We start from the raw sequence: 25385 nt of genomic DNA, 5'->3' as shown, positions 1-25385 counted from the left end.
CCTCCCACCCCCTCTCCCCAGATTATTTTAAAACAAGTACTGGACATTTTTGTTTTATGCTCTCTAGCATCTAAGCTTCAGAATTCTGTCACTGAGGAGGAGGATCTAGGATTTAACTTCTTTTCAAGCAGCTTTCCATCTTTTCTTTAGCTTCAGCTTCTGCCCCGCTGCTCTAGGAGCGTGATGACTGCCCGTCCTGGGCCTGGTGAGAACCCCGTGGTTCCCATCAGCTGCACACTCAGCTTTCCCTGCCTCTGGTTTAGGATTCAGATTTCTTGCATCTGCTGTCAGATACTATGTGTTCATCTGTTTCCCAAGCTTCCAAAATTTGACACCATTATCTTCTCTTTCCCTGAACTTACAGTTTTGTTATTAAGACAAAGAAGTCTTTAGTGGATTTTTGTAGGGTTTTGGGAGTAAGTGAAATTAGATGCAGCTGTTCAGCATGCTACTTTCTCAGGAAGATCAGGTGCTCCCCCCGCCCCCCGCCCCAGTTTTGCCCTCTCCTACCCGATTCTATTCAATCGTACCTAGAACCCTATTGGTAGATAGATACATAGGTAGAGAGAGCGATTTGCCAGGAAAGACCCTTTCCAATCTTCTGAGTACCAAGAGGAATCCTCTTATTTTAACATGCTTCTCTTCTGACCGGAAGCCCAGGCAGAATTAAGGAGTGCCTGCCTTTGTGCCTTGCTGGCATTTTGCACTCACCTCTTACAGAATTGTTTGCTTGCACTTTGAATGCTGCATTGCAGTTTGTTTCCCTGCCTGTCCTCCCTGTTGGGCTGTGAGGCCAGACTCAGGAGCAGGACTCTGTCTTGTTTCTCTCTGTATCTGGAGCCCAGTGCCTCGCTCCCAGTAAACATTTGTTAACTGACAGGCTGGAGAATTGAGTACTGCATCTCCAGAGTGGGGACAGACGGGCATACAATGCCCACTTCCTCCTTGTCCCTTGCGGGCACTACTGTTTGGTAAATATTAAGGAGGGAAACATGCCTCGCTGGCTTGTTATGCAATGCCATTCCCTTTGCTTTTAAGTCTGGGTTTTTTTTTTTACCCAGTCAGCATGTTGGAGAGGGAGAGGGGCGCTGTACGAGAGTGTAAACATCCTTCCATAGAAGGAATGGACTCTGGCAGAGATGCGTTCTTTCCCTCCCTCCCTGGATAGAAACGCTTGTGGTCTGTACACCGCTTCACAGTAAAGGAGTCAGTTTGTTCTGTCTCGACAGCTACTTCATTCTGCAAAGTCTCCCATTGCTTTTTCGTTTTGGATCAAGTGCCAGGAGAATTTTTTTTTTTTTTAAGATTTTATTTATTTATTTGACAGACAGAGATCACAAGTAGGCAGAGAGGCAGGCAGAGAGAGAGGAGGAAGCAGGCTCCCCGCCGAGCAGAGAGCCAGATGCTGGGCTGGATCTCAGGACCGTGAGATCACGACCCAAGCCGAAGGCAGAGGCTTAACCCATTGAGCCACCTAGGTGCCCCAGGAGAATTTTTTAAATTGCTGATTACATTATTTAAAAGGCATCTGATGTTAAAATATTATCTAGGAGAGGTCCTGTTAAAATTCAAACATACATCTTTAAAAGGTTAACAGTAACTTCTCGTTTGTTTCCAGTACCTTTCTCAAAATGCCACATAGAGCCTCTGGGGGAAAGAAACAGAGAACTAGTGGGCAGTTTGGGGGTACTGGATTAAACACACTTAAATAGGGTTCTGTACTTCAGGATTTGTCAGCCTTCCTGCTGTGCAGTGTGACTCTCCTAGAGGGACATGCAGGAGACTGCGTTTCCTCAGTTTATCTTACTATCCATCAGAGGGGCAGGAGCCTTTTGGCGCTCTGTTTTTTTTTTTTTTTAAAGATTTTATTTATTTTAAAGAGAGACAGAGATCACAAGTAGGCAGAGAGACAGGCAGAGAGAGAGGGAAGCAGGCTCCCTGCTGAGCAGAGAGTCCAATGCGGGGCTCGATCCCAGGACCCTGAGATCATGACCCAAGCTGAAGGCAAAGGCTCAACCCACTGAGCCACCCAGGCGCCCCTTGGCGCTCTGTTTTGAGGAAAACACACAACCCTGGAAATAGCCCCTCAGCTCTTTAAGGCCCAGTTGAAATGCTACTTCCTCTAAGGCTTTCCTGAATTTCCCCAGAGGTATATAGCCTTTTTCTTTGAATTGTCTTGCCTTCATCTGTCTCCCTGTCTCTTCCCTTACCCTCAGCAGAACCTAAATTCCCTGTGCATCTTGTGTTACTTCTGCATCTGGGACATTACCTGGCACAAAGGTACTCAAGAAATGTATGTCATTCTGCACTGGTGCCTCAGCTAAGTCATCCTCCCAGTTGAGAGGACACCGTCACAGGTCGGAACTGAAGACAGGTCTGGAACTTGGGGCCCTTGCTGGTCAAGGATATGGGTCGGGGAGAGGGCTCACAGCAAGGACACAGGGCCAGTGTAAGAGCTTGATCCGAAAGGACAGAATAGGGAAGCAAAACCAGGAGATGCTGAGAATATAAATCAAATATGCTGATGGATGGTTATATATGACAGCCACCTGTGGTCAGCTTTGAATATTTAGACTTATTTCCATCCCTTCAAGTAGGTGATATTCTTCCTATTTCATAGATGAAGAAATGGACATCAGAATGGTGAAGTAGACATAACTATTGGGGCACCTGGGTGTCTCAGTTAAGTGGCGCCTTCGGATCAGGTCATGATCCCGGGGTCCTGGGATTGAGATCCATGTCTGGCTCTCTGCTCAGTGGGGAATCTGCTTCTCCCTCTCCCTCCGCCCGTCCCCCCTGCTCATGTGCTCTCTGATGCTCTCTCTCAAGTAAATAAATTAAATCTTTAAAGAACTAAGTACCTATATGCACCAGGCACTGTGCTGCTGGGGATACAAAGATGAATAAAATTCAGTCTTTTCCTTCAGGGAACCCTTATTTTATGGCATAGGTCATCCTGTAAATAATTAAGCAAGGGGGTGAATGTGGTGATGAAGCAATGATTGGGGTCATATGGGAGAACCTACGGAGTGAGGGTGGAGGAACTGAAGGGACCAGAAGACAAAGCATGGGGTGAGAGATACAATGATGACTTTATAATCATCAGCAGGAAATGTGAGGTAGGCTAGGAGTGAGGAGAGGCTGACAAGATGTTGTGAGCTGGTTGAAGCGTTTCAGACCTGGTTTTGAAAACCAGGGGTTTGTAGGGTTTTCAGCCAAAGAGCAAACTGTCCAGCATGTTTCAGATACAAACCCAGGTGGAAGGAGATGGTCATATTATTCCCATTTTCTAGGTAGGGGAGCTGAGGTTCCGAAGGTGACTTGCCCAAGATTACTTAGCATGTTAGAGTTGGAACAAAGCCACAATTTCAAGCCAGAACCACCTTGATCTTTGTACTACTAAGCTGCCTCTCAGAGTAACAATGACCAAACACTATATTGAATTTCTGACTGAAAAGTATTCTTACTCTCACTCTGATACTTGAATCAGGGAATAGTTTTAAGTCTTCATATGATCAAGAGCCAGATTTACGTGGTACTAGTTCTCAGTGCTATAGAAGTTCAGAGAAGGAGAGATCAGGGAGCAGTTCATTTGGGAGGTGGCGTCAATATTGCTCTGAAGGAAGAGATAAACTAGAACAGGTAATGGGAAGCCAGGTGTGAGAAAGGTGATGCTGTGCCACCATGTGGTAGGGCAGGAGTGGGCCTGGGAAACGGATGACGAAAGGCCGCTTCTTGGCATCATTACAGTCACTTGCTTCCTGAGATAGCTGTGTAAAGAAGAGAGAAACAATGACTGTGCACCTCAATTCCCATCTTCTCTTTTGCTGAATATAAACACACAACTGACATTAAAAACATATTTTTACCTCCTTATTATAGTTATTAGAGAGTTTATTCAATAGTGTTCCCCCTTACACTGCACTGTGATTTATCTCAGTGTCCCTGTCCTCTCCTCAAACCCCCTCTGAATATATAAGGGAAACAACAGAAGGTCCTACAGCTAGTAGAACCACAACCAAGTGTGCAGATAGAAATGACATTTGCCGGTCTATGGGATGAACAGAGCTTGCTTATATAGAAGGGGGTGTATGTTTGTGTTGGTGCTCCAAAGTTCTCTTATGATTCCTTCTAACTCCTGGAATTGGGATCTTTTGTAAATTCTTCTGTATTATATTATAGTCAGTGGCGATAAAAGGAGGTTCTTAGGAGTCAAAACAGATCTGGATTAGTATCCATCCCAGCTCCCCAGACTACGAGTTCTTTTACCTTGGGCACATTATTAATTTTGTTAAGATTAAGTCTTGTAGATTTTTGGTCTTGTAATTATGCCCCTTCTCTCTACCATCATCAGATTTACCCTCATCACTGGATAATTCTCAGTAGCAAATAAACATGCCCCTGGATTTCCTATCTGAAAATAAACAATAGCCCCCTCCTCCACACCATCTGATATTCCAGAGTGTTTTTTTAATTTTATCCCTTAAATATTCCAAAATAAATTCATTAATTAGTTTACACCTCTGTTGACATTATATCCCCCTCTAGCTGTCTCCAGTTTCCTTTTCTCTGTAAAACTTACAGGCTGTCCTAGTTTGGGTTTTGACGCCTTTCCTTCGCTCTAATTTCTTCCCATTGTTCCATGAGGATGGTTCTTGTCAGTGTCAATCAATGAATGACCTTCATGTGACCAAGTGGAAGGTCACTGCTTTCCTTTAATCTTACTCCTTTTTCCAGCAGCATTTGACAAGGCCGATTGCTGTTTTCTTGGACACTCTACTTCCCTGGTCTCTTCCTGCCTCTTGGGGCTCTCCTCTATCTCTGCTCCCCCTCTAAATGGTGATGTGCTCCATGTTCTGAAACGGCCCCCTTCTCTTCTCTGAGACATAGGTGTCCTCCTTTAATTCAGTGACTTTCAGTAACATCCATTTGGTAATGAACTTCAAATTTGTATCTTTATCCTCAGACTTTCTCTGGAACTCCAGACTCCTGTCCAGATAGTACCTAAGAGGCTTAGCACTTTTCACACCACTGAAAGAGAACCCTTGACTTTGTCTCCACCCAGAACTTGTTCTTCCTTCAATGATTCCCCACCTAAGTGGTGCTACTATCCCCTCTCTAAGCGTTCAAGCCAAAATATCTAGGCGTTGCTTTTGATTTCTTTCTTTCTTCCTTATGGTCATCCATTCCTTCAGCAAGTCCTAATTTTTCTGTCTTCCCAAACATTCCCAAATCCCTTCCCACCATTTCCCACCATAACCACCTCCTGCCATATCCACTACCCACACCCTAGTCCAAGCCTTATCATCCTCTTCCTAGACCACTTGCAGTGACCTTCTAATTAGACTTCTTGCTTCTCCTTGTATCCATACCATAATGCCCTCCATTACAGAGACCAGAGAAATCTTTAACACCATTTGTCAGTTTGTGCCACACTCCTTTCCCGTTCTCCCTCTCTCCCCAAGTGGCCTCCCATTGTTCTCAGAATGAAATCCACACTCCTTACCCTGACAGACCAAGGTCTCTGTGACCAGCCCGGTGTCACTCACCCAACCTGCTTCTCACTGACAGTGCATCAGCCTCAGTGTGCTGGCTTTGGTTCCTTGAACTTGCCAAAGTCCATTTTCATTTTAGGGCCTTTGCCCTAGTTCTTCCTTCAGCGTGAAATACTCTTCTTCCAGTCTGCACGTGCTTGATCTTTCTTGCTTAAATCTCATCTTAAATATAGTCAGAGAGACCTTCTCTGACATCCCACTCTAAAATTGCCATCTAGTCACTCTGTTCCCTTCCTCCTATTTTTGTTCCCTACTAGTTCTCTACAAGTGAGAACTTGGCATTATCTGGTATTTTCCTTGTTCATTAAGGTTTCTGCTCATCTCCTCATTCATTCATTGCTCTGCTTGTTGCCCGACTGGAATGTATATTCTCTGAAGTGGGGGAACCTTTTTCTGTTTGTTTATTGCTGTATCCTCTCCTCCTAGATCAATATTTTGCATAGTAGACATTCACTCGAAGTATATGGGCTGTGGGAATATATTTTTCTCATCTGTAGAATGGAGACCCTAATACTTACATCTCAGAGTTGTTCAGGACTTAAACTATCAAACTTGAGAATACACATGAAGTGAATAGTTCTGTGTCCAGCATATTGTATTTAATAAATAGAAAATATGTTATTTTTAAAGTATCCAGCTTATCATGGACACCCAAGAAAGATTAATTCTCTTTCTTTCTTACAGTCTGGGTCTCCTTTAGTATTTTATATTGAGATAGCCTGCATTCTCAGCAAGATGAAAGGTACTCCCCAGTCAGCTATGACACTACATTTTTCTGAAGAAAAGGTTTAAAAAGTACTATTCAATGAGTAGTCAGCATCAGCTAGTTCAGGACCATTATTAATGTCGCCTCTGTCCCATTCCCTATTGTACACAGACACTGCATTATAACAAGGTTTGACTTTCTCCTGGGAAATCATAATTTTCTTCTTTCCTTTGGTTATATGACCTCTCCCAATTAACTCTCCTTAGAGTCCAAGTGTTTTGGGATTTGATTTCTAAATCCTAATGTTTAGGTTCTCTGAAAAGTATTTCTAGCTTTGTGTGTTCTGATCAATATTTCTTTTGCATTTATTTAATAAATATTTAGGGTTGACTGAATGCCAGGCAATGGGGATACAGTTAAAAATTCATAGGGCCCTTTGGCTTGGAGGTCTAGTGGTAGAAGTAGAATACATAAATCAATGAAGATAATAAAGTGTCTATGAAGAGAGTCTTAATAGTACGTAGCAGAGGTACAAAAGAGGGAGTGACTAATCTGTTTGGAGGGGGAAGGAAGGTTTCAGAGATCTGTGATTGTTCACCAGCCAACAAGGAGAGACTGGCTGTGTGAGTAAAGGTGTGGAGGAGTGAACCTTCCTTGGGGTCTGCACTCGGGGAACCTGGCGTGGCTGCATGATCTCAGTGGCAGTGATAACTCAAGGGTCATGAGAAACAAAGCTAGAAGGAGGGGCAGGGCCTGAGTCATGGCTGGCTCTGTATGCTCTGCTAGAGAATTTGAACTTTCTCCAACAATAGCAATAACAGGAAAAGCATGTAACTCTTACGGAGTGCTTCCTATATGCCAGACTCTTTTCTTTGTTCTTCATTGATTCCTTTAATCCCACCATGACCCTATGAGGTAGCTACTGTAATTATCCCTGTGTACAAATAAAGAAACACAGACACCAAGAAGATAGGGAACTTGCCCAAGGCCATCAAATTCATAGAGGGCAGAGGCAGGACTCCAAAGTTTGCCCTTTTCACCGGGCACTGTACTTCCTCTCACAGCTTTGTGTGTGGGCAGCCGAGCCCCTGAGGAGATTCAAGTGTGGGAATGACATGGTCAGATGAGTTCTTTGGAAAGGTTGCTGTGGCGTGGCATTACATCTTATACCTGGGTTAGTTTCTAAAAGCCTCTAAGGCAGAAAATGCAGTTACCTTTGTCCTTGACGCGAGGAGTAGTTGAGTGAGGCTTGCTGTGCAAACAGTAGCGTGACCTGTCTCACTCAGCTCAAGGCAGCAGCTTTTCCCCAGCCTTGGGACGAAGGCCAGCCTTGGGTCCAATGCATGTACAAGATGAAGAGTCGGTTTGTGTTGAGGGGCTCTGTTGATCGAAAGCACAAATGCGTCACACTCCTGCAGAAACTGAGCCCCTCCATAGCCACAGCCGACTCAGTCTCCTGTCTCCCTTTCCAGGGCCCACGCTCACTTAGGGGGCAGCAGAGTTCATGCACTGCTTAGTGATTTTTTCCCTGTCTCTGTGTCTCTCCGTGGAAGGAGTCCACGTGGCCTGGATGTGGAACAGGGGCAGCTGCGGCCAAGGTAGAAGTTGGCCCCAGTGAAGGTCAGGACAGGTGGACAGACAGGAGAACGAGGATGTGAGAGATAGAAAGGAGGGTAAATGTTCTGGACCTAATGGCCATCTAGATTAGTTCCCTTCATGCTTTTTTCTGATGTGAAAACTTGGTACATTATTATACATATATATTTGTTTGTTTGTTTGTTTTGTTTTCAAAGTCTGGTAAAATTGCTTCCAGTTTCCAACCATGTCTGCTTTGGTAACACAGTCTTCTCCTTTCCCCTGATGTATGGTTATTGAGGTGGGCCTAAGATGTCTCTGCAAGTGTCGAGGAACTTTCATCAATCCATCTGTTGTGACAGTGGCGCAATATGTCCGCTTTTTGTTTACAAATGGACACTATTAGGTAAACTCTCCTGATAGTGCTTGAGAAACCCCACTGCTGTGTTCTCTTGCAGGTCTTCGGGGAAGTTCACTGAATTTTTAAACAAATTAAAATGATTTTGTAACTGCTTTAAAGAAAACATTGACATGATTACAGTGATAAAAACCAAACCAAACCACCCAGTGCGTAGTAGGAAAAAGGGACAGGGAGGAACACATCAAAATGCTGATGGTGATTGTGTTCCTTTTGGTAATTTATTTTCCCCTTTTCTTTGTTTTCCATTTTTGAAAAATGTGCCTGTGGTACACTCAAAATGTCAAAAACTTGTAAAAGAAACAAAAAGGACAAAACTTAAAAAATAAAAAAGCTCCCTGTGATCCCATAATCCTAACATTCTTCCTTTTTGAAATGCTGTCGTTCACATACATGCTTGTTCTTCATAGCTATATTCCTAAGAAATGCAGCTTTGTGTAGTCTCTTTAGTTTATAGCCTGTTGTCAACATTATTTCATATTTCCACATAGTTTTCATAATTGGCATTTCTGATGGCTGCCCCGCATTCCATGGTGTTGATCTTCCGTGCTGAACGATCCCTTGTTGGACATTTGGATTGTTTCCAGTTCTTTTAGATAAGACGCAGTGAATATTTTTGTTCATTTAGCAGTTTGAGTTTGTTCAGTTCTTTCCTTAAAGTGAATTCCCAGCAGTGAGCTCACTACATGAAAGGTTTGAACTCTGTTACCGCTCTTGGTTTGTACCTAGTAAGAGCCTATTTCCTAGAAGAGCAAATTGGATGGTCACTACTGTGTCCCTGTGTGTCTGTCCCATGTTTCCCGCACTAGCATCGAGCCTCTATGATATCTTAGTAATGTGTGTATCTGTAAATGTCACGTTTCTTGAAGAAAATTTAGAAAGGATATACATTCATAAAGAAGAAAATAAACTATCCATAATCCCACTACTCAGAGGTAAGGTAGGCATTTTAAAAAGGTATTTCCTTCCAAGTATATATTTCATGATATTACATCATGTGGCGCAAAGAGAAACCAAAACAAAAATATGACCTCTTCTTTGTCATATGGAGGTTTTACTCCTCTCTCCATTCTGGGGCCAATTCTAAGTAATACAGGAATGAACTTCCTTGGGAATAAATCTTCATACCCATCATGCCTTAGGAAAATTCCCAGAAGCAGAATTGTTGGATCAAAGAGTATGGACATTGTTAAGACTTTTGATGAATATTGAAAACTTGCTATTGAGGAACATTGTGCCACTTGGTATATACTGCACCTGTTCAGAAGTCCATGGCAGCCTGGCTGGGTGGCCGCCGAGCTTCAGGCTGGGCCTGAGCCAGCTTGGTGCAGTAGGGACAAAGGTGGTGCCAGAGAGGAATTCCAGCTACATTTCTGATGGAATCTCTGCAGGCTTTGGTGACAGATGGCTTGTGTGCGTGTGTTTGTGTTATGTGTGTGTGTGTGTGTGTGTGTGTGTTTGGGGGGCCGTGTTGAAGGAGAGTTTCACATAGGCATTTGCCAGGATGCGGGTAAGATCATTTACAGGAAAGCACTTAAACTTGAGGTGCTCTATAGATGTAAAATTTTATTGACAGTAAGGGTAACAAAGACATCCCCACCTCCCCCATGGGGCTGTTCCAAGGATGAAATGGCTGTGTGTGTGAAATACATAGGCCCTAAACAAATAGTCATTCTCTTGAGTGACACGGGACCTGGCACAAACTTGAAAGACAGACTTGGGAGAATTCCTCTATTTTATTCTCATCCATATGAGTCCCAGACCATATGGACATTTGCTTCCCTTTCACTTTTTCTCATTCTTCCCATGAGGAGGGAATCTGTTTATTTTTTTATTTTTTAAAAAGATTTTATTTATTTATTTGACAGACAGAGATCACAAGCAGGCAGAGAGGCAGGCAGAGAGAGAGGAAGGGAAGCAGGCTCCCCGTGGAGCAGAGAGCCCGATGTGGGGCTCGATCCCAGGACCCTGGGATCATGAGCTGAGTGGAAGGCAGAGGCTTTAACCCACTGAGCCACCCAGGTGCCCAGGAGGGAATCTGTTCAAACAGCTGAAGGAAGGGTCCAGCCTGGAGTGACAGTCTTCTGGCCCGGAAGGAGACACTTCTGTCCTTGCAAGGCCATGGGTCCCTAAGGCTAGGGAAGTGCATGAGTCCTCTTGGGGGCTGCAGCCCTGCCCCCTGGAAGCCTGGCAATGCTGCTTTGTGTGCTCAGCCTCGGGGAGGAGACTGAGGGTGGCCGATAAGGAGGCCCTTCCGGTCCAGCCAAACAGGCGCAGGAAAGCTTCTGCAGAGGAGAGATTAGACACAGTCCCCAACTTAGAGAACACAATGGGGCAGGCATTGGGCAATATTGTTTATTGTTGGAGAAGGATGGGGGAGGGAACCTGGCCTGCTTGTGCAGATGACTGAAACAGCAAGTTGGGTCTGGGAAGACCTTTTTCAGAGCAGTTCCACAAACACATTTTGCATACAGAAGCCCCCCCCCCACCAACCCCATCTTGGAAAGGGATTAATGAGTGGGAAAGGTATCTTTTACCCCAGGAAACAAGGTGCCAGTATTTCCTGGCTCACCTGAGACTCTGTCAAGCACCTCCGCCCCAGTGCTAAGCTGCAAAACAGACTAGTTCCGCCTGGGGAGCTAACGGAATGGGGGCCCAGGTGGCCGCTGCTGCTGCTGCTGTTGCCGCTGCTGCGGCTGCGCTGTGGCTGTCTCTCCTCCTCTCCCCTCTGAGGAAAATCAAATCTGTGCTCAGTGCAGGGATGCTTTCTCACGAGGGAAGGGGAAAGAGCACTATGACTTCAACAAGAGAATTTAGACATTGGCTTTGGGTAGTGCCGTTGAAATGCTGTTTTATGGATTAACTTTCATTTTTCCTTACCTGCCTGGTATCCCAAATCTGTTGCGTGTTATAGGAAGCTATAAAAGGTGACATATACAAGGAATAAAATAAAATATTGTTTGATTGTGGAGATCTCAGGCCTATTTTTTAATTTTTTTTTTTTTTTTACATGTCTGAAAAAAATATTCCCAAGGGCTGCTTTTGGGCCCCCTCTCATCGTGGGTCCGTGGCAGCCCCCCCCCCATGCTGTGCCTGCGGCCTTGCCCAGTAGGGATTTATACTTGCAGAGCTTGTTTGTCCTGGTGGCAGCTCTGAGTTAGAGTCAGGGGACCTGGGTGTGTGCCCTTCTGGCTCTGTTGTTCGCGTGGCCTGAGGCAAGTCACTCGTGATTTCAAAGCCCGTTTCTGTAAAATGGGGAGAAAACGGTAGGCTCCTTCTCCTTCCTCGGGAGGATTCTGTGTCAGAGGGCAGTAATTTCTGAGCTATGATTCATGATACAAAATGTGGGAGAGTTTTGTTTTTACTGGTGAAGTTGTTCAGACTGTGGTTCTGTTGGTTGGTTTTGGCTGCCCTGTGATGGAGGCTGGGTCCTGAGGGAAGTTGGTATGAGTGAGTCCACCGTGTAGGCTTTTCCTGGACTGGGACACGGTTTAGTAGAGAAAGCAGTGGCACACACAGTGAGCGGGGAAGGGCAACCCCACAGGCGGGGAGGACATTCCTTCCCTGTCATGTGCAGGGCTGCAGCAGAGCAAAGAAAAGACTGAAAGATAGAAACAGAGCACCCTGGGGCACCTGGGTGGCTCAGTGGGTTAAAGCCTCTGACTTCGGCTCAGGTCATGATCTTAGGATCCTGGGATCGAGCCCCACATCAGGCTCTCTGCTCAGCGGGGAGCCTGCTTCCTCCTCTCTCTCTCTCTTGCCTCTCTGCCTACTTGTGATCTCTCTGTCTGTCAAATAAATAAATAAAAATCTTAAAAAAAAAAAAAAGAGAGAAACAGAGCACCCCAAACAGATTTGTTTTTTTTTTAAATAAAGACTTCTCTCACTGTGTTAGGAAAACTGTCTTGCCTTGCAAGCGCTGCAGACTGAGTAGAAGGTTGGAATACAATGTAAGAGTTGGAAGTTACCCTCCTTCCTACAGCTAGATATGACACCTTCCCCAGAAGCAAATACTGCCGTGCCTTTTTCTGGAGATGTTCTATGCTTATGCAGATAAATAACTAAATGCCCCCTTTTCATACTCTGCATACCATTTTCCACCTTGCTTCTTTGACTTAAGGCATCTTGCAGATGTCCATGGCAGGCTGCATGGTATACTGATGTATAGTTTTCATAATATTACCACCGTTTTCCTGTGGATGGACTATTAGGTTGTTTTTCATATTTGCTAGTACAGACGTCATTGTAATGAATATCCTACTACATGTGTCTCTGTGCGCCTATATTATGTAAGTGTAGAATAGATTCCGAGAAGTGGAATTGCTGGGTCAGAGGGTTTGTAATAGCCTTTTTAGTTGTAAATCAATATTGCCCTCCACAGAGGTTGGATTGATTTACCTCCTACCAGTGGCATACCGGTACCCCATTTCTCCCTGCCCCCTCCTTCACAGAGGGAGCTCTGCCGATCTGGAGTGAAAAATGGCTTCTGCTTTTGAATTCATTATAGTTTTCATTACAAGTTACCATCTTGTTTAAAATAATATTTATAATTATAATCTTAACTCTTTAAATTTATAATGACTAATTATACATTAGAACTTGAATTTACTCTCAGGAGTAAAGCTGGTCATTTAAAAAAATACATGTCATTTTTCTTCCTTTATAGTCTTATAAACTATCTGCTTGTGTCCTTTGTCCCTTTTTTTCTATTGATTTATTCAATTTTTCTTATTGATTAGTAGGAACTCTTAAAGCATTTAAGGAAATTAGTCCTTAGTTATATATTTATTTCAGATATTTTAATCAGTTCATCTTTTGTTCTGCCATGAAGAGTTTTTTTAAAAACTTACGTAGTCAAATTGGTCAGTCTCTTTGTTTTCTGGCCTTGATTTTGAGTAATTCTTAGAAAGCCTTCCCCACTTTAAGATTTTATATGGTGTATGCTTTCTTCTAGTACTCTTATGTTTTCATTTTTCAAAATCCAAATCTTTAATCCATCTGGAATTTATTTTAGTATAAGGAGTGAGATAGAGTTCCAACTTGATTTTTACCCAGAAAGACGTGGGTTTTGAATCCTGGCAGTTTTACTCATTAGCTGTGTGATTTTGATGGAAGCTTACGGTGTCCTTTTCTGTAAGCTGGGGATAATAATAAAAATTATAGTACCCTCCGCCCAGGATTGTTGTGAAATTTGAATGAGTACATATATGAAGAAGAGCACCTGGCACATAATAAGCATTGAATAAGCCTCAGCTGTGATTATTGGTATCGAGAATGATAGAATGTAGGGGTGCCTGGGTGACTCAGTTTAAGTGTCTGCCTTCAGCTCAGTTCATAATCCGAGGGTCCTGGGATGGAGCCCCACATCGGGCTCCCTGCTCAGCAGGAAGCCTGCTTCTCCCTTCCCCACTCCTCCTGCTTGTGTTCCCTCTCTCTCGCTGTCTCTCTATGTTCCCTTTCTCTCGCGATCTCTCTATCTCTGTCAAATAAATAAATAAATGATAGAATGTAAATTCCTTACATCCTCCATGGCTAGGATGGAGAGGCCATGTTGCAACTCACTAGTGTGGGACTTAGCGTGACACTTCATTCCTTCAACTCTCAATTTCCTCACTTGCATAATGAATGATAAGAAGCAGCTCATGAGATTGTTGGCAGGTGCAGATGAGATCATGTCTGTGACCACATTTTGTGAACGGTAAAAGGCCGCGTCAGAATGCTGGAGATTATGGCTTGCTGAATGAGGAGCAGCCATGGCCCAGGTGGGTGTTTGACATCCCTGGCCAAGGAGAATAATTAACTTGCAATAACATGAAATTAGCAGCTTATGTAAAGCAAGTGAGCTTGCAGCAGTTGATTATAGTAATGTTTAGTAATTGCCTTCTAGTAATTAAGCACTAATGAGCTTCCTGAGACAGAACCTTGTTAGAGTGAAAGATCAAACACTTTGAATTCAGTGTCTACTTGAACGTGGCCCTGAATACGCTGACATGCGTGTCTTCCTGAAGCATGGTCCTTGGCCTTAAGGACAGCAGGGGCAGCAGATGCATAGAGCACCCCCTCCTCCACCAGGCAGGTGCACATGTGGAGATGGACTGGGAGGAAAGGCCACAGTTGCTCTGAGACTGTCCAGGAGGGAGAAACCCTCCTGCAGAGTGTGCTCTATGCCAGTCTGAGCCTCTGGAGTCTGGCCTAGATTCTTAAGTACCCACACTCAGTAATGCCTTCTACAAATGTTACTTGTTGCCCTTCTTTATTCCTCTCTTGTGGTTTTGGATTCATCAGGCATATCTTGTTTCTCATGCCCTGCCGACCTCCCTCCACAATCTGGGTAGGTGTGAGATTGTGTTTAGGGCCTCTGTTTCTAGTAAATCTGAGTGAAAACTACTCCGATTTTCTCTGGGTAGGATTGTGCAGTAAATTTGAATTTCAGATAAACAACTAATAATTTTTTAGTATAAGTATGTCCCATGCAATATTTGGGTTATATTTACATACTAAAAATATGTCCCAGGCAATATTTGGAACAAACTTATAATATCAAAATGTATTTGTTGCCATCTGAAATTGAAATTTATCTGGGTGTCCTCTTTCTCCCTTCCCCTTCCTTTTTCCTTTCTTTTCCTTCTCTTCCTTTATTTTATTTTCTTTCATGTAACAACCCTCCCTGAGCGGTAACCCTGATTTCAAGTGCTATAAAATAACATTTACTACACTGATGTTTCATGGAGCCCTAGTAGCTAGACACATTTTTGTTAGGAAGTGTGATATAAGAAAAGAATTCTCAGTTAAAATCATGTTTGGTGAATCCTAGGTTAAACAAAATCAGTTTTCTTCATTATGTGAATTTTTTGAACTTTTAAGTCTTTAAGACTTAGTTATATCACTTTGAAGCTATCTATCTTCTTGCCACCCCTTTCTTGGGTATTTAGGGTCATAGGAGCAAATGTTGAGTGAACACTGAGGGTCTTTGGTAATCAGTTCTGTTGGTATACCATAAGTTTTAATTTTGGGGGTTTGGGGAAAATACCACTCTATAGAAAACAAAAAAATACTGTATAATGTTATTTTTGTTTTTGTTTTTAAAATCCATACATTTAAAAATCTACATACATACAGGTGAGTGTATATAAACAAAAAACCTAGAAGGATGTATACCAAAATGTTAACTATAATTATCCCCAGGAGGGGATTTGCCTAGGGAAAGAGATTACAAATTGTTTTCTCTTTCATTTTGTTTGGTTGTATTTTCTGCAATCAGTATATATAATTCTTGTCAAATATTTCATTTGATTATTGTATTTTTTAAATGTCACTTTCCATGTATTATCTTATTGGCCTCTCAAGCAGTTCAATGATAATAGATTCTATTATCCCCATTTTATGGATGAGGAAACTTTATACAGCTCTTCAGCAGACCCAGGTCTCTCTCTCTCTCTCTCTCTCTATTCTTTAAGGTTTATTTATTTTAGAGAGAGAGAGAGAGACAGACAGACAGACAGACAGAGTGGGGGAAGGACAGAGGAAGAGAATCTTCAAGCAGACTCCCTGCTGAGGGGAGCCTTATGTGGCTCAACGTGGGGCTCTGTCCCACAACCCTTGAGGCCATGACCTGAGCCTAAACCAAGAGATGGACTTTCAGCTGATTGTGCCACCCAGGTGCCCCCAACCCAGATCTCTGGAGGTCAGTACCCATGCTGCCTCTTTGGTATGAGAGAGTGGCAGCACATCATGCTTTCAGAAGGACCATGGTGCCTATTCACCCAACTCCTTCAGTTTACTCTTCAAGGTTGAGGCCCTGAAAGGGAAAAGGATTTAGTGAGACACATGGTCTTTGAACAAGGACAAGTCCCCCAAATATCATTTTTCTGGAGCAGGGCTTGGGGAGGGATCAGGCCTCTGTTCACCAGAATCCTTGACTTTATCTGTTATACTGAGCCCTGAAGGGTGGGGGGAGAAATGTACTGATGTGCAACAGTGAATACAGTGTCGGTTTTTTGTTTTTTTTTTTAAAGGTCACTTTGATAAATGGTTTATGTTACTAAAATCACATAGTTTTAGATTTTTTTTCATAGTACATCTTGTTCATCTTGTTTCCTATATCTTTTCTAAACTCACTTTTTTTTTTTTTTTAGGGGAGGGAGGGGCTGAGGGAGATGGATGAAGGAGAATCCCAAGCAGGCTCCATGCCCATTGCAGAGCCCAACATGGGGCTTGATCTCTAGACCTTGAGATCATGACCTGAGCTGAAACCAAGAGTTAGACACTTAACTGACTGAGCCATCCAGGTGCCCCTAAACTCATTCTTTTCTTTTCCTCATCTTTCCTTTTTTGAATCTTATTCATACATCCATTTATGTTGAGCTATTGTGGTGATTCTGATGTTTGGGAGTTTGCTGGTAGCGTTCCTGTTTATTGCCCCTATGCCCAGTACTTAGTTACATGGATGAATGAATTGTGGGAGTGGTATTTGGGGGAAGGTCAGCATCCCCAGAGACCTGGACTTGGAAGGCACGATGAGGAGCAGTGCTTGTATGATCTGGAATAATTTTGTGTGGCCCTATCAATGTGGGTGTGCTGCCTCAAGAGGAGGGAGATTCTAGAATATTGCAGCTCACGGGGTAGGGTTCCCATTCAGTTGTGCCACAGCTCTTAGGATAGTACAGCAGTGCTGTCTACCATAGGGCAGGGGACAGCAGCTCCTACTTTAGGAGGAGCCAGATTTTGGAGTCAGAAGGATCTAGATTTGAATCCTGGTTCTAAGACTAACTAGCCATTAGATTTCAGGATAACCTCTCCGTGCCTCAGTTTCCCCAGGAAGCTGGGGATGGTGATGGTAATAATTGCTACCCCACAGAGTTGTTGTGAGAATTAGATGAGTACATGCAGAAGCGTGCCTGGTGCATTATAAGCATTAATAAGTGTCAGTGATGATTATTATTAACAATGATAGTATATAAACCCCCTTAGAATAGTGCTTGGTCAGTAGTAGATGTGATGACATGTGGGCACCCAGACAAGGTGTAACTTTTGTCAATTTAGGGCTCTGTGGCACTCGCTGATTCTGAATGGCTGCTCCCACGGTCACTGGTGACGCCTGAGCTGTTACCTTACTTCCTGATCAGAAAGGCTTCCTCAGAGCATAGTTTTCAGAGAATCTTGTGAACTGTTCATTGAGCCATGTGTTTCTTATTAGAAACAGAACAGTAACTACCGCAGGTAACCCAGAGTTTATCAGCCTTAGTCACAAACGGCCTGATTTTTTTTTTAATTTTTTTATTATTTATTATTATTTTTTTAAAGATTTTCTTTATTTATTTGACAGACAGAGGTCACAAGAAGGCAGAGAGGCAGGCAGAGAGAGAGGAAGGGAAGCAGACTCCCTGCTGATCAGAGAGCCAGATGTGGGGCTCGATCCCAGGACCCTGGGATCATGACCTGGGCCAAAGGCAGAGGCTTTAACCCACTGAGCCACCCAGGTGCCCCAAACGGCCTGATTTTTAAAGAGACCAAACACTTCCCCCAGAGATTTATTACACACACACACACACACACAAACCCCGTAACATTCAGCAGAGCATCAAAGTGATTTCTTATGGAAAGGAGGGAAGCCTTAACTTGTCTTCTGTGGCTTTCTCTGCAGCTGGTGGCCACAGGAGACCTGACTGAGCATTGACTCAGTCCACTTAACTCTTCCCCTTCTTTTCCTGAAGGTGCAGAATTTGGGCACTGTAAAACCCCTTAGGAGCCTTTCTCAGGCCTTTCTTTTTGGACATTCTCCTCTGAATTTTCTGCTTTTTCTCTTTGACTTCTGCCAAAGATGGAGGAGTAAATGTGTGGCAAGCCTCTGAGCACAGAAGGATGTTGTCCAGGCCCCTGCTCCCTGTTCACTGGCTAATGGAAGCCGTTAGTTGTGGTCATGTGGGGCCCACAGAGCCTCCTGTCCTCCTGCTATCCCTGTCCCTATCCCTGAGTTTTATTTTCTTGTCACTTTTAACAGCTTTCTTGAATTTTAATTAACATTCCACATCCTGGAGTCTTTATCTAGAGTCTGTCCTTGATTCTTATTTAAGCTACTACAGGGTGGTGGGAAGAGTTTTGGATGTGAAGCCAGAGGGGAAGAGAAAAAGGAAATCACATTTTATGGATTGCTTGCCCTTTAGCATTCAGCTCATCAGATCTTTCTTAAGCTTCTGCCGTAAGCCAGGCATTGAGAAAGGCACTGTGGGTATTGTGTCAAGGAAGTCCACCGGGGCTGGACCTAGGCTCCACCAGTTAAGTGGGACCTTCGTGACTTCTTATTTAGCTTCTCCTGTGCCTCAATATTCGGAATTCAGATGCTAATAGTATCCACCTATTAGGAGTGTTATGAGGATTAAATGAGTTAATAATATAGAATAAGATGATGATGATGATGATAATGGCAAGGATGACAGTGACTATGATGGGGAGGGGTTAGGAATGGGGACTCAATCAAACAGATACATCATTGCTTCCGTGCTGCTCACAGTCATGCACGTGTGTGTGCGTGTGCGTGTGTGTGTGTAGGGTGGAGATGCTGAGGGATGGGCTTGGAGCATAAGACAGATACACATAGGGGCACCTGGGTGGCTCAGGTCATAATCCCAGGGTCCTGGGATCAAGCCCCGCATCAGGCTCTCTGCTCTGCAGGGAGCCTGCTTCCTCCTCTCTCTCTGCCTGCCTCTCTGCCTACTTGTGATCTCTGTCAGATAAATAAAGAAAAAATCTTAAAAAAAAAAAAAAGACAGATACACATAAACTAGCACAGGAAAGCATGCTGAGTCTGACATGCGAGCTTATGGCAGGGGGTCGGACTCCTCTCAGGTCAAAGGAGCATACTAGAGAGATGTTTAAGTGAAACTGAAAGGAGAACTCAAAGTTAGTTGGGCTGGAGGTGGTGAGGGGAGGCTGTGTCCCATATTCTGGGCAGAAGGAACAGTATTTGTGAAAGTCTGAAGGGGACAACAGTCCTATGGCATTTCAGGAACTGAAGAAATCCAGTGAGCCTAGAGCACAGAGTGTGAGCAGAGTGGTGAGAGGTAGGGGCCGACAGTAAAGGTGGAAGACTGACCATGAAAAACTGCTGTCATATTGAGGAGTCTGGGTGACTAAGAACCAGGTACTGTCCTTGGGGGACAGTAATCCCTTCAAGCATCACAGCTCTGTGATAAAGGTGCGATTAGCCACATTTTATTGATGGGGAAGTTGAGGGTCCAAAAAGTTTTCACTTAACCAGAGGCATAGACTTTAGAAGATAGTGGAGGGACGCCTGGGTGGCAGGCAGCCTTCGGCTCGGGTCATGATCCCAAGGTTCTGGGATTGAGCCCCGCATCGGGCTCTCTGCTCAGCGGGAAGCCTGCTTCTCCCTCTCTCACTAGCCCTGCTTGTGTTCCCTCTCTCGCTGTGTCTCTCTCTGTCAAATAAATAAATAAAATCTTAAAAAAGAAGAAGAAGATGATGAAGATAGTAGAGGATTTGAATCTAGTTTCTCCAGCTCCAAGACTAGAGTTCTTTTGGTGACACCATAGGCCTTCTGACCTTGACCTCTGGCTTTTAGTTTTATGACTTCAGGCTCCCCTCAGTTGACTTACCTGTAAAATAGGTAACAGAGTAATAAATACCAGCCTCAGAGACTTGTAAAAACAAATGGAAATACCCCTCAGGTGCCAAGTGCAGTGCCTGGCGTATTAGTGAACTCAACACTGCTTATGGCCCCAGATTCTTGACAGAGAACAATTTTTCCTTCACAGTCCCAGCGAACTGAGAGAGAACCCCATGAGCTGCCACATGCGTGTTGGCTCGGTTGTCAGGCATCTTTCCAAGGATAAGTTAAAACCCACACAGAAATCATCTGTGCACGTAGGGATCTGCTCCCCCAGCTACTTGACTAGTCCCCGTGCACTGGGCTCTCTTTTGACCCTGCGAACCTGCAGTCACTTGAGCTTCAGCGCTGCTGGTAGGATTGACCCTGGGAGCTTCTTCCAGCTCTCCCTTCACCTCCTGGGCTCGCGGGTTGTCTTTCTCCTCTTCCTCTAGAGTCCACAGTCTTGTTCTGCCTGCACCTTATGAAATGAGCTCCACTCCTGGTTTGAATTGTATTTAACTTTGTGGTTGTTGTTTAACTTTTCTCACATTAGTCTCGGGGGCAGGGACTGGTTCATCTCCCTGTATTTCCTACCACGATTAGCACAGTACTATAGTAGGTACTCAAGAGACAATAATGGTTTCACCAGGATAGAGCTTTGTGGGTACCAAGGTTCTTTTGTAGTTTTTAAAAAAATCCTTACAACTGTCCTCTGAAGTAGACAGAGCATGTAATATTCTTTTTAGCACAATTGGAGAAATTAAACCTACACTTAAGCAATAGGCCTATTCATTAACTCTTTAGTTCTACAGAGTACACATTTACTAAATATTACTGTCCCACATGTGGGTGAGGAAAATAGAGCTGAAAAATATAGTCCCTTCGCTCAAGGATGAGGCAGACCTTTGAAGTTTAAGGACAGAGGAATGATGAAAGTTTTCACTTTATTTGGGGAAGGGCGGTGAGGAAGTCAGAGGGAATGAGATGCTTCCATTGGGCTTTACAGGATTGACTTGGTGGCACCATAAGGTGGGAGGGAGGGCATCCTGGGCAGAGGACGTGGCACATGCCACAGCCGATAGGAATGAGCAGAAGGCACCTGCCGCAGCATAAGGAGTGGTGGTAGGGGGAAGATGGCCATAACTCCCACGGTTAGGACCCCAAGATGCTTGGGATGTGCAGGGGACTGAAAGGTTTCTTTCTAGCTCCTTCCCCTTTGTTCAGTCTCCCGGTCCCTTGGCATTCTTCCCATAGGCATACACCACGTGCACATAAACTGCCTTGAAGCTTTGGATGGGCTCTTCTTTGTTCCTGCTCCCTTGCACCCACAGCTTGTACACGGGCTTGTATTCTCCTTTCCATGCTGAAAGAAAATAGATCTTACCACAGGAGTGACCTGTGACTTGACGACTTGGAAGAATAAAGGTTACTGGGTAAAAGGACATTTGTGTCATATACTCTGTGTGGCATGAGGTGACTGGGAAGGAGTAAAGTTCGTCTGTGACCAAACACCTGTGTTCCTCTCTCAGTGTCGAGATCACCAGAGGGAGGCATTAAATTGCTCTTCCCAGGAGTCAGATCTGTTGTTCCTGAGGAGGCCAAGCTGGTGCAGCTTGAGCACTGTGGGCAAGTCTGACCAGGCCCCATCTCACTCCTGCCTGTGTTTGCCTTGCAGCTGTGTAAATGAGTATGGAAGATTATGATTTCCTGTTTAAAATTGTTTTAATTGGCAATGCTGGCGTGGGGAAGACGTGCCTAGTCCGACGATTCACTCAGGTAAGAGAACTTGGAAGTCCGGGTTTGGGTTTCTCAGTCTAACCTGTGGGGTTAGGGGTTAGGTTAGAGAATGGAGGGCTGGTCCCAGCGCTGGCCCCTGGGCTGCTGGTTCTTAATATGCCCTTTGAGAGTGCACCAGCTTTATAGCCTGGCTCAAGTTTTTTCAGCCATCTTCAGGGAGTCTGGCTCTGGGGGTCACCATCAGTCCAACCCCCTTCCTGTGTTGCTTCCTTTATGAGAGGAGCAAATGGTTTTGCTTTCAGTGTATACTATAAAAAACAGATTATTAGATTAAAATAGATTATCAGTCAATAATCTAAAGATGTTAACAGATGAATCTGGACTTCAGACTAAACCTAAGTATTAATTTTTTAAAAAACTTAAGTACAAATTAAACCAAACTCCCTGCCTGTGCCCTCTCAAATCCGCCCCCCCACCCCGCAACTGAGTGAGTCATTGTGGTTTAGAACCAAATACGCTGATGCTTTTAAGTCTATTAAATGGGAATGAAGCAAGAAGAGTGAAGGACTCTCTGAACAAAATTAAATGTTCCCTCTGGATTGAGCCCTTATCGTATGATCTAAGTACAAGTTCCCTTTGAGAATTACTGCCCTTTTGAGAATTACTGCCAGAGATTACATGCCTGTTTTTATACAGAAATGAGTGACAAATCATTCTGAAGTTGACCTTCTTTTGTGTTTTCCTGGAAAAATATGAATGGCATCCTTTTCAGAATTATCATGCCTGCAACTTGCATTTGCTTCAAGTGCTAGGTGGGAGAGCTGAGCGAGCCTCCCTCTGCGAGGGCAGGGGACGGCGGGGTCCCGTGGAAAGAGCACCAGCTGGAGTGCAGAGAGACTCAGGTCCTGGTCCCAGCTCTGCCTTGGCCGGTCCTGTGAGCCTGGGTTCAGTTCCCTCCCCTGGCCGGCCTCCGTGCCTCCCTGCCACACAGGACAGGCTTGGTGACCTGCAAAGCTACTTCCAGCGCTGAATGTCTGTGGTTCTGCGCAGAACTGGACAGGATAACACAGACAGCTTTAGGGCAGAGAGTCACCTTGGGAAATGCCAGGGTTTTTCCCAGGGTGCATGAACCCACAAGAGAACTCGTGCTTTTTACTAAGCCCCGGCCTGGTGAAATCAAAAGTAAGAAGCTACCAGGCATCCACGCTTAGTCAGCCACCAGGCTGTGATACTGGAAACTCCAGCTGGTTTTACTTCCACCTACCAATAATCTTTTCTGCTTTTGGCAGGAAGACAAGCCTGCAGAGCCGTGGAGGAGTTTTTAGTCTCTTTGTTATCAAAAGTTCCCTTGACCTGGTATTATTATCTAAGGAAAGATCCCTTCGAGATTATTCAGTGCCCTCCTCTCGTTTTACAGATGAGAATTTGACAAAATGACTCCTTAGCATCATGCATCCTGTTAGTGGCGAGGATAGGATTAGAACCCACGTCTCCTGCTTCTTAGCCTGATTCTTTTTTATTTTTAGTGTCCTAACCTCTGAGACCATAGGAATCTGGCTTTTCTCTTTAAAAGCATAAAGTTTGTCATTAAAGGTAAAAATGCTTCCATTTTTGAACACTAATTTTTGCCGATAAGCACACCACCCCTTTCTTTTCTGCTTTTTACCCCTCCCAGCCCCTTAACTCCCTGCAAAAGTAACTTCCCAGACAGTATTATGTTTGGTTTTGTTATTTAGCATGCAGTTAAAATGAACTGGATTCAGCATTTTTTGAGAATGAGGAGTTGGGGAACAAAATGATGGGGGAGACATTGGGAAGGATTTGTTTTATTTTTTGGCATTTATTAGACTGCAAAACAGCTGGAGTGATAAACTCAAAACTTGGCAGCCTTGAGTTTGAGCCAAACCAAAATAGAGGAAAATTGATTCAATATTTGTAAGTACAGTTATGAATGTTTATGTTTACATCTTTTGCAGAACATGCAATGGAATATTTTCTGTGGGTTTGAAGCTCAGTCTTTTAAGTTCAAACTTTAATTAAAGAACTCTCTTGTTAGGGAATAGACTTAATTAAAGATGCCCCAATCTTAGCTGCCAGAGCTCATAGAGTCCATTTTACTTTAATTTCTGGCAATTCCCGTTATAAGTGAAGAGGGAATAGAAACTAGGTGAAGAACACTTCCTTATTAGAATTCCTTCCCACCTCCCAAGTCCCTGCCTAAGCCTGCAGGAAAAATTATATACCAGCAACATATATTGTACATGTAATTTTGCTAAAATCCTATCTTTCTAGCTCAGCTGCCAGTCTGAGGTAGAGCTTTCTGTTTTGTTTTGTTTTGGAATGCCCATTGAATTTGAGGCCGGAAGAGGGGGACTGATTTGCCTGAGGCCACACACAGAGCTCCTCCAGACTTCTGGTTTCGTACTGTTCCTACTTTCTCCCTGAATGATTTTATTTTCTTCCATGATTTTCCCAGCATCAAGGGCCCCAGTTTCATGTAATTACATGTGTGGTACATTGCACTGAGGGAAGTAGTTCTCACCCTCAGAGCAGAGGAAAATTCAAAAGCTTCACTGTCTCATTCACGTTTCCTGTAGCGTGTTCTTGTTTGTTTGTTCATGTCAGTGGTTCCTATCTTGGGCTGATAACCAGTTTTAATCTTCTAGGATTTACGTCTCTGGGAGTACCTATCCATTTTGCTCCTCTTCTAACAATCCTGATCTCATCCCTATGGCTTCATGCTCTTATCCTTGTGTCTGAGTTCTGTTTCAGTTTTGGAATGGGGCTCCCTGGCCCCTTCCCAGTTTTCTCCCTTCCCCCTCTCTGTCTTCCTCCCCATTTCACTCTCTTTCTTCTTTTAGCATTCCTCTCTCCTACTTTCTCCCTCCTTCCTCCTCCCCTCAAAGCATACATACAAAATTAAATTCAACATGGCTCCCATGACACTAACCAGAGTTCTCAACTCAGCCAAAGGAAGGGGCTGGTGGTGATGCATGGTGAGGGAGGAGAGGGGAGAGAATTTCGTTTAACTGAAAGATTTGCTTAATTATTTTCCTTTATGTCCTCTTCAGGGTCTTTTCCCCCCAGGACAAGGAGCCACGATTGGAGTTGATTTTATGATTAAGACGGTGGAGATTAATGGTGAAAAAGTCAAGGTAAGATGCTAAGTGTTCAATAAGGCTTTCATTTCCCAAGAAGAAGTAGTGTTATCATAACACTTATTAAATCTCCTAATTGAAACCCACATTGAAAATAATATATTCAGCCACAGTGACTTATTTCCAAACAGAGTTCTTCTATTCTTTTGTAGATGTTGCATTTAAAGATGGGAAGAGAGGGGTGCCTGGGTGGCTCAGATGTTAAGCGTCTGCAGTGAGCTCAGGTCATGATCCCAGGGTTCTGGGATTGAGCCCCACATCTGGCTCCCTGCTCAGTGGGAAGCCTGCTTCTCCCTCTTTCTATCCCCCTGCTTGTGTTCCCTCTCTTGCTGTATCTCTCTCTCGGTGTCAAATAAATAAATAAAATATTAAAAAAAAAAACAACGATGGGAAGACAGAGAGAAGGTCTAAGGCAAGTTGGTCCTGTCTCCTGTCATGTCAGAGCTTATATAAAAACAAGGAACAAATCCCCCAAATTGGGAACTCCTGAGTTGGGCCAATAAGCAGTGCTACCTCTTAAGAAGAGTAGCCCCATGAGAGAGCCTACTGATTCCCACATTTGTTCTGGGTCATTTGGTCGTATGAATCACCTATGGGAATTATTGTATCTCCCACCATACCATACTATGCT

At 44.0% G+C, this 25385-nt stretch overlaps 1 protein-coding gene across 3 annotated transcripts in view; it reads left to right on the top strand.

Annotated features, from left to right (window-relative positions):
- RAB30 (RAB30, member RAS oncogene family) overlaps positions 1-25385 on the top strand; it is a 74626-nt gene that overhangs the window by 38010 nt on the left and 11231 nt on the right. For 2 of the 3 annotated variants that reach the window (XM_004763475.3, XM_004763476.3), the window contains exons 2-3: positions 21535-21635; positions 24668-24751. In XM_004763475.3, coding sequence (XP_004763532.1) covers positions 21543-21635; positions 24668-24751 — 177 coding nt within the window. In that variant the 5' untranslated portion in view covers positions 21535-21542. Of the gene's footprint in view, positions 1-2113; positions 2358-21534; positions 21636-24667; positions 24752-25385 lie in introns of those variants that run through there. The other variant, XM_045071496.1, reaches the window with a different exon arrangement.

This window comes from Mustela putorius, unplaced genomic scaffold, assembly GCF_011764305.1.
Source record: "Mustela putorius furo isolate JIRA1106 unplaced genomic scaffold, ASM1176430v1.1 tig00003987_pilon_pilon_pilon, whole genome shotgun sequence".
Classification (NCBI taxonomy): Eukaryota; Metazoa; Chordata; class Mammalia; order Carnivora; family Mustelidae; genus Mustela; species Mustela putorius.
This window is presented reverse-complemented; position numbering and strand designations above follow the sequence as displayed.